This window comes from Colossoma macropomum, unplaced genomic scaffold, assembly GCF_904425465.1.
Source record: "Colossoma macropomum unplaced genomic scaffold, Colossoma_macropomum, whole genome shotgun sequence".
NCBI lineage: Eukaryota > Metazoa > Chordata > Actinopteri > Characiformes > Serrasalmidae > Colossoma > Colossoma macropomum.
This window is the reverse complement of record NW_023494795.1, coordinates 10922232-10931911: the sequence shown is the minus strand read 5'-3', so window position 1 is coordinate 10931911 and position 9680 is coordinate 10922232. Positions and strand designations below refer to the sequence as shown.

Sequence of the window (9680 nt, the reverse complement as noted above, 5' to 3'; positions counted from 1 at the left end):
GAGCTAAAGCTACTGCGCACTGAATTCACATCATTAGACTGACAGCCTCCTTAAGCAGCTTATCACCCCCTGATAAACTGATTTCGGCTCTCAGAATATCCTAATTATTATTTTAATGTTGGTAACATTTTTCTGAGGACATTTTCTCAGGACATTCGCCAGCTTTTTGTTTGACTTTTCCCGTTCCACCTTAAGTGGTGCAGCAGTCACTGCTGCGCCATTTAAGGTGGAACGGGGAAATTCGAACAAGCAGCCGAGGAAAAGAAGCTGACTTCAGCTTCATGGAGGGTTGAAAGGCCTGATATGAGGAGGTTCCTCTACTTCCACTTAACAGCTGAGTAACATTAACTTATTTTTGCTGCTTCACAGAAACGACAGGTCAGTATTTTGTCTCGTTTGCTAATGTTTGTGATAGCTAGTCACAGCTGCTGCAACATTTAAGGTGGAACGGGAACATTCAAACAAGAAGCTGGTGAAAAAGAAGCTAAATTCAGCCTCGTAGTTTTAACACGGATAATATTTTTGATAAGCAGTTTTAGTCTATCAAAATATCCCACCTAGAGGTTTTATTTACGGGTATACCTGTATTTATGCGCTACAATAGAACATCAGATCGTCAGAGCACCGCCACAGCCCGCCTTAGTTTCGTGTAGCTTAGTGACATCAAATTGATGCGCAGTAGCTTTAGCTCTCATATAGCAATATTATTATTATAGCTCTTTAACGACCTCATAATTCGGAGGATCCAGTGGTATTCAGGAGAAAAATGTTCACAGAACAAAACGTATCGGGTTCTGAAGATCTTTATTTAACACAGGGGGCGATAGAGGCGACTTTTTCGAAAACCCTATTCATTCTGCCCATAGAGAAATGGAGCGCAGACCCGGAGCTCCTAATATGGGCATAACGAGGACTACAGAATGACGCACGACTACAGCGGTGTATACCTCATAAAGTGCATTTTATATAACTTAGGAATGATTAATGGATTTTTTTTGGCTTTTTCAGCCACTTAGCTTTAGCTGTGAATGCTAGAGATCACCTGCTGAATCGAGGTGTCTCCGCTTACACAGCCCGTGGTTTCATTCTTTTATATGTAGCTCATCTGGTATTTCATTATATAAATGTAAATAGAATGTATTTACATATTTCGGATTTCATAGTTAGCTTACTACAGTAATGTGCATCGTAAAATGAACGCAATGCAGTTTAATCGTGTTTGTATTTTGATGGCGAAATCTGAGGACTCCTATATTGGGTCTCGTCGTGGGTCTTTAACGTGGCATCAGCTGTACACAAAGATGGCCGCTGAGGAACTTCAGTCTGCGAAGTTGCTGAATGTTTTTGTGGAAATGTTGAACTTTTTGTTTCTTTAAATGTTGGAAATTAGTGCGTTTTTACAGGCGGCTTCCACCAAATACGATATAACTGCAGAATGGCTTCGTGGGCTGGATTTTCAGACGAAGAACTGCGGAGGATTCAGCTGAAAGGCGAGCCGAGTAAGTTCACTGAAGCTAAAGCTAAAGCGGCTCAAAACCCGTGAAAAACAGTACTAACGTTAATTATTACCGCTATTATAACGTTATTATACTACTGCGTACGTTTACATAGGTGTAGGTTATGTAGTTAACGTTAGCTTTAATTCCTGCCCGTCTTCATTTTAAAATGAGCATACAAGAGAACAGTACAGGCTGAAATGCTTGACCCCTACAATGAGGGAGCTTCTGCTGGCATAGTTTGTGTCCACTTGTCCCCTTAGAGGGAAGGGTTTCAAGGCGCGAAGTGGTTAATGGTTTAATTTATATGAATATGATGCCAATCCCATGCCAAGGCCTCTCAAACCAAATAGGCGTCTATGGGAAATTTTGGACGTGGACATTAAATTAGCACTCTTCTCCACTGTCACTAAAACATTAATTGAGGAAATGTCTTCTGGAAGAATGGTGCATCAGTCCAGCAGTGCAGCAGAATGTATTCCATGCCACTTTAAAGCTGTTTTGGCGGCTCACCTTACTAAGATACTTCAAGAACTTTTTTCCTTGACATGTAAAAATCCCTATAGGTTATGAAGCTAATGTTAGCTTTACTTCCTGAAAGTTTTCATTTCAAAACGAAAGGCTCGTCGTGACTGAGGTGCCAGAATGTGATTAAGCTGCTGCACCATTTAAGGTGGACTGGGAAAGTTGGAATAAGAAACTGGTTGTGTTGGACACGGAGATGACTCTCTGACTCTTTTCTCTCTCTGATCTGATCTGTCTGAACAGGTGAGGCTGCTGTCCGCGCTGCTCTGGGTCGAGGTCGGAGATCTGCTCCCACTAACCGGAGCAGGCAGCAGCTGCAGCGGGAGAGAGCCCTGCAGGTGGCCGCTAAGCAGAATGATGGCAGTGGCTCTCCTCTGTCTCCTGACCAGCAGCTCAAGCCTTCTTCTCCTCCTCCGTCCAGTCCCAGCCACATGAGTCCGAACAAACCAAGAACCGAAGAGCCGAAGCTGTCTGAACCGGAGACAGTGAAACACGAGATGGAGCCACAACCAGAGGATCCGCCTGCAGTGGTCAAGGAGCTGGATAAAGTGGAAGTGGAACTGTTAGTAAGTCTAGTGTCATTTAAGAGTGTGGCTGTAATGGGGCGGATGAACCGCAGTGTACTTTGTTTATAAAGTCAGCTGAAGTGGTTTTAGTGTTTTGTAAGAAAGTGGCTGTTTTTCAATGAGTGTAGCAAAAATTCATTCATTTATTCAGTCATTCATCCATCCATCCATTCACTCTCTGCTTTAATAAGTGGTCTGTAATATGTTTGCAGCAATACCTTCATTGATAGTATTTGTGCTAAAGCTTTCTGTACATGTCTGCATCGGTCTGCAGTAGTTTGATTGGCTGCCGAACCTGTTTTCACCAAAGTACAAACAGAGAGAGCAAACATTGAAGCTGAGAGTGAAATGCTTGCTCCCACATAGATGCCTGGTTGAGAGCAGGAAAAGTACTTTCAGAAGTGTTTCAGAAATTAGAAATATTATTGTAGTTTTATGCTGTGATTGTTATCAATCAGTAACTACATAGTTGTTATATTCATTTACTTATTTTAGACGAGAGAAGACCCGTCTAGAGCAGCTTCAGTGGGAGCAGCGGGTGATGGAAGAGAAGAATAAAAGGAGGAAAGCCCTCCTGGCTAAGACCATCGCTGAAAAGTAAGTGCAACACACTAACTTTCTAAGAATTCTCTGATATCTCAGATTTTTAGTTTGTTAAGTTAAACTCCTTCTTTCACAGGTCTAAGCAGACACAGGCAGAAGCTGTGAAGCTGAAGAAGATTCAGAAGGAGCTCCAGGCTCTGGATGATTCAGTGTCAAATGACATCGCTATTCTCAGGAGGCTGATAGAGCAAGCCAGCCTGGAGTATTCAATAGCATGGTAACAAACCAGTTTCAGTTGCCTTTGTGGTTGACTTTATTGTGATTATCTTGTAGGGTGGGTTTTAAGGCCACAGTATTGGCAGTCTGTGTAGTGTCAACACGACCCATCAGTCTTCCCTTTTAAGGGATGTACATCAGTTTTCTGCTGAGGCTGTGCAGTGTATTGTTTGTGAATTGTGCTTGCAATATTGTTATTGCAGAAGGTGTTTGAACCAACACTCAAATGAGCACTCCCAAAAAGGTTTTTTTGTTCTTTGACAGCATTTTGATCACTCTCAATGTTCTGTGGGTGTTTCTGGCAAATGAAGGCATTCACATGACCTAGGAAACAAATATTTAAGTTTGAATGCAGCACAGATGTTTTACTAGGTAATGTGTTTTAAAATCATATTGCCAATTTAAAATCATATTGCCAGTGTAATATAAACATTAACGGAAAATTCGAGGGCGTCGGGGGGATTTATGGGTCGATATTAAGGCTCAATTGTATGTATGTGACAGACAATATGAAGCTGTCTTACATTCAGCCCACAGGCCGGGAGGTTAAGACCCCGTCATAATTCACCTTACAGTTTAAATATGATTAGACCAAGCCATGCATTTCTACTTTAATAAATGTGCGCAGAGTACCAGTGATAACATTGCTCAGCGTCGCTTAGGCAGGCTTCAGCTGGTCAGCTGGTTGCGTGTTTCAAAGCGAGAGCTGGCAGGCAGGCAGGCAGGAAGTTTGATTGGATTGTGTGGTCGTGCAAACTACATTTAACAGCATGGGAGCAAATATTGAGCAGTGTAGCGCTTATCCGATGTAGGGTATATTTATAAACTAACATCATGAGACAAAATATTTGAAAGTTCACTGTTTCACTTTTAAAAATATCCATTCATTACATTTCATTTCTCACTGTTTTTCACTCAATGTATATTCCACCTGACCAAAAATGCTTAGTCGGCTAAACCGTTTTGCTTACTTTAACATTGCATCGGTCTCAGGAAAGCAGATTCTTCATACATTCCATTATCCAGTAAGCCATTAACACAACCTATTAACTCAGTTCACAATGAACCTTCAATAAAGGTTCATTGTCATGGTCACCATTACAAACCACATCATTACGTTCTTCTACCACACCTCATTTTTTGTGGAGATCCCTGTACATAAACACAGACTCCGCACACGGTAAATTCACATACCACTGTATTTGGCTTTCCCTACATCTTTATGTAAATGCAACAGAACTTGTCTTTAGTGGGAAATAAGTTCGGTGAAACTGACGGGGATGTGAGAACAACTTTTCTGGTTGGTTACCACCTCCCTGCTTCACTGTACATTTGCATAAAGCTGAGCTGGACTTGATTGCGTCATTCAGATCACTTGCTTAATGTCAACACCAGCAGCAGCGCCACTGCTAGCTTCTGAGTTTTACTGGCTCTCGTTCAAAATGAATGACTTCCGTCTGCCTTCTTGCTTTCATTGCTGGTGGTGTGCACGCAGGGCACAGGGCAAATTGTCGTTGTCTCTTAACCGAGTAGCTTTAATTTTGGATTATTTCAATTGGTTCAGTCATCATGACATTTTAACACAATATAAAGCAGTGGTCACCAGCCCTTGTCCTGGAGGCCTTCTTTCCTGCAGAGTTTAGTACCAACCTGCATCTAACATGCCCCTCCCCCTTTAACTAACACTAATGCATCTAATCCAGCCAATCAAGGACTTCCGAAGAAGTTACTTAGCTGGAGCAGGTGTGGTTTGTGGTTGGTTACACTCTGGCAGGCCTGTCAAACTGGGGACCTACAGGCCAAAGTGAGGAAGAGATTAGCGTTTACCTTCATCTAACACTCTGTATTCAGTTCATGAAGGCCTTGCTGATTAACTGATGACCTGAATCAGGTGTGTTTAATGAGGCAGTGTGCTGAAGAGGACTGGAGTGTGATACATGCTCTGCAGGAAGGTAGATCTTCAGGACAAGGGCTGGTGACCAGTGCTGTAATGGTTATCTAAAGTTTTCAATTTGTGCAACAAAGTTACAAAAAAAAGAGACAAAAAAGAAAATACGAAGTTTTTGCATGGCAGCAACGATATATTGTTGTGAATCAAATCCAGCTCATTAATTTGTTGACCACTGTATACAACTAGTCATATGTGCTCCTCTTAATTCTGTCGTGATCCCTTCAGACTAGAGGTGCCTCTGAATAGAGATGGGCAGAAACACTGCTGTGGACGCTGATTTGATAAGTCTGCTTAGTGTCTGAATATTGCTTTTTATATGAGATTACAGCAGATTCCAATAGTCAATTTTGCGTAAATGTGACAAATTACACATGAATGACAGTCATGTACCAGTTTGATCAGTAGACTGATGAAGGATTTTAGTGCTAGTAGTCGATATTGTACACAATGACTACCTTTTTCTCAATATTAAGGACTTGCAATGTATAAAAGTCTTCAGTCCCTCATATGTTCCACATTCAGAAGGAGGAGTATAGCAATATCCATGCCATGTCTGTTCAAGAGACATAGTGAGACTGTAATAACAACAGTGTGCTTATTCTTGAGCAAGATCTGGAACATCTGTATTAATTCAGGATGAGTTAAATTGTGGTTTGTTGAAATGGGAATAAAACATAATTAGAAATGATGCTCCTTTGAAATACAGTATTCAAGCAGTGTCCGCTTACTTGGTCATTACATTTCTAATCACTCAGCGTCTAAGAGAGATCCAAAATACTGATCGTGTGAGGTTTGTTCTCTTTTTGCTTTTGTCACATTTGCTTTTATGTTGAAGGTGAAAATACTGCCCCCTAGAGCACAGACTGCTTGTTAATTTTAATGCAGGAAAATGAAAAACTCTTGCAGTCTTTCAGATCACAGAGACAGTTTATTGAAACATTTGCCATTTCAGTTCACACGTTCTGTGACATGAATTGTGCTCTGGCGGTGATCTGGAAGTAACATTTGGATCAGCTTTGTCTTGTTTGCAGAGGCATATTCCCACAGAATATGCAGACAGTAATTCATGATAAATATGGGACACTGCCTTTTTGCCTTCATATTGCCCATTGCTTTCCTTTTGAAGCAAAGTAAAGCTTCCCCAGCTGCCCCAGTTGCCCATAAAGATCCTTTACCTAATTGAATTTTACGCCAGGATCTGTTTTAAGGTGGCTTTTCTCTGTCTTTCAGTTGTTGAGATGTAAACAGTCTGTCAGAGTGATTGGAAATGAAATGGTGCATTGTAGAGACTCATTTTCTTTACAGTGGTGGTGATGGACATCAAAACTCATGATTCCTACAATGCAAACACAGCCCTTTTATTTATTATCCAAAACCACCAGTGAACCTACACTTGTTTATATATATTTTCATGTTAAAATGGTGCTAAATAATTAAAAAAAATGTTTTCTTTGAGTGCCATTTACATCATTACATGACTGTCTTGTAAAATGTGTTTTAGGCCAAAACCAAACCTCCAAATTACTGTAAAACAATATCTCAGGTGGCATATTTATAACCATTTTCTGTAAGGGAGCTTTTAGAGGCATTAAACTCTTCTGGGCATTTGGTTCCTATTGCTGAACAGTTGGCTCGGTAAGTTTCTCTAGAACGGAGCATTTCACATAAAAAAAAAACCCTGAACAGCTTAATATACATCTTAATGAATGAATTACGCAGATATATTGAAAAACCGATGGATTTCCTATTTAAGTGATGAAGGGAGTTATGCTTACTTGCCCCCTTACTGCCATTCCTTCACAGCACTAGCAATTTAAAACTAACCTAACATGTTCATTGTTTCTCTCGTACGTGGCAGGAAGCGCTTGGAGAAGGCTGAGGCCGAATACGTGGCAGCAAAGCTGGATCTGCACAAGAAGACCGAGGTGAAGGAGCAGCTCACAGAGCACCTCAGTGCTATCATTCAGCAGAATGAGCTGCGCAAAGCCCGCAAGCTGGATGAGCTGATGCTGCAGCTGGAGCTCAACGCAGAAGAGGAGGCGGTCACAGAAAGCCACGCCCACCAGGCTGCACAGGAGGGGGACGTAGAGAAGGAAAAGGAGGAGAGCGAGAGCCTCCCTCAGCCAGCTGCGGTGAACGGGCCCGCAGTGGAAAGTGATGAGAAAACACAGATGGATAGCATAGATATTAGCAAGGACGGTGCCACGACGGTGCCAAAAACGAGCCAAGATCAGGAGAGGGAACTGCTTACAGCAACCGCAGAGGGCAAAAGTTAGCCCCCACCTTCCCACCCTTTACTCCGTAGTTTGTGGGCTGTTTGGCTGTTAAAGGAACGCTCCAGAGTTTTTCAACCTAATCTCTATTTGCCACATCAGTAACTTGGTAAATTACTATGGGCAGTCATTTCGACATGTTTTCCTGTACTTGGTAAAAGAACGAAAACAACCACTGACTTTAAGCACCTGCTTCTATTATAAGTTTGCTTTCGGCAGGTTTTTCGGTTCTTTTCCTTTCTGTGTCGTAATTGTCAGTGGTCATTAGCTGTGTGCAGCGGATAAACATTAGGTTGAAAATGCTGGAGTCTTTCTTTAAAACGGCCTGACTTTTTATTCTGTTGATTTTGTATTATGAATATATTGGCACTACTTTTTGAGGCCAGCTTAATGAATGAACGTTTTGCACAAGCTGATTACCAGAAGATGGTAGAGAAATTATTTATGACGGAAAACAGTAGATCAAACTTTTCGGGGTGCTGCTTTATTATCTTAAGGCAGTGATGGAGTGACTATTGTAATAGAGCCTTCATTTAATGTAACAATTTTTTTTCCTATGAGTTATCAATGTTAACACGATCAATGCTTTTAACTCTATACTTTACACTTAGTACTTTATACTTGGATCTTTACAGTTCAAGCTCTTTGTATACGTTGGTTATCTACATATTGTCGCTGTCCAAAGAAAACCATCTATTTCCATTTTTGTTGTTTTTTTATTTTTCTACATCATTTCAACACACCAGCTGGCCTTTGCGTTGTATACTAATTTCGTGATGAATGGACCAATAGAAATGCTTCAAAATCACTTGGAAGAAAATTTCTGTACATTAACTTACATTGAAAGTTAAGACTTTTTTTGCCTTCTCCTGTAAAGTTACAATTTTGGAGATATTTGTTTTTCTTTGGTCAGCGATGATATACTTTTGAACTCTTTTTGTACTGTTTTTGGTGGGTGGTTCATTTTAACACTCCTCTCTGTGGGAATGGTGTCCTTTGAAAGAACTGTTCATTAATTGTAACACTATTTTTGGGCTTTTTTCAGCACCGTTATAACTTTTCGTAAAATGTGACATTTTTGAAAGTAGCTTCTGGCTTAATGCTCTGGCTGTGTTGAGTCGTGCACACCAGCTGCTTGATCAGCAAACCAAAGGCAGTGTTTAGACTGCAGACAGAACAGAGTAATCTACAAATGACAGCATGAAATACCCCAAAGCAACTGCGTCCAAATCGATAACAGCAGTTTTTATTATGCGAGGCTGATTCTTCTTAAGATGAAAGCAGCTATTTTTCTATTAGGAAAGAAAAAGGAGCTGAACAGTGGAGAGAAGCTGTATGGCACGTTTATGTGCTGCTTCCCTGTCTATAAGTGGTGGGTTTTTTTTTTTTCCACCCCCTCTTTATGAATTATTCAGAAAAGTAAACTCTCAGTCGAGTCGCTCCTGAAGGGCAGTGCGCTCACAAAATGGTAAGGCGATATCTTCTAATTTATGGAGGTTATTCACCCTGTTTCCACCCTGCTGTCAGCTCGTGACTGGTCAGCCCGAGTGCTGTGGACTGATGTTAAAATGTTCACTCGCAGTTTTGACAGAAGGTCAGAGCTTTGGGTGTTTTTAAGGTTTAATTAAAGCAGTGAGAGGCCTGAGTGATTCAGTAGCTGATTGGAGGTGCTGTTGATGGCGACGCTTTCATACTGTTTTCTACGTGTGTCGAGTGAATAATTACACTTTCGTGCTTTTACACAGTTTATTCCTTTTCTATGCAGTCTGCTTTATATACGGATGTTATATTTATATTTGTCAAATTTTAAAATAAACTTGATTGAAAATTAGACGTTTTCCTGTTTTTAAGAGCTACTTGCTTTTGAATGGTGCTGCAGTTTCGTGTCACTGCAGTAATTTGTTGGGTTAAAGGGGAACTCCACCAATTTTCCAGAATTTCTGAAGAATGCGGTCCACGAGATGTAAACAGTAATTCAGAGCTGTTTGATATGAAATGGTTCATTGTAGAGAAACTCAGATTTCTTTACAGTGGCGCTGGTAGGAACCAT

General features: G+C 40.9%; 1 protein-coding gene across 1 annotated transcript; it reads left to right on the top strand.

The window, feature by feature from the left end:
* Positions 1-1258: 1258 nt before the first annotated feature.
* gorab (golgin, rab6-interacting) lies at positions 1259-9461 on the top strand. The gene is made up of 5 exons (XM_036581430.1): positions 1259-1499; positions 2265-2583; positions 3083-3184; positions 3267-3407; positions 7216-9461. The coding sequence occupies exons 1-5, from the start codon at positions 1436-1438 to the stop codon at positions 7631-7633; spliced, it is 1044 nt and encodes a 347-aa protein (XP_036437323.1). The 5' UTR covers positions 1259-1435; the 3' UTR covers positions 7634-9461.
* Positions 9462-9680: the final 219 nt, after the last annotated feature.

Coding starts and splice junctions, on each gene's coding strand:
- gorab (XM_036581430.1), top strand. CDS start 1,436: ATGGCTTCGTGGGCTGGATTTTCAGACGAAGAACTGCGGAGGATTCAG. Junction 1,500..2,264: donor TCAGCTGAAAGGCGAGCCGA/GTAAGTTCACTG, acceptor CTGTCTGAACAG/GTGAGGCTGCTGTCCGCGCT. Junction 3,408..7,215: donor CTGGAGTATTCAATAGCATG/GTAACAAACCAG, acceptor CGTACGTGGCAG/GAAGCGCTTGGAGAAGGCTG.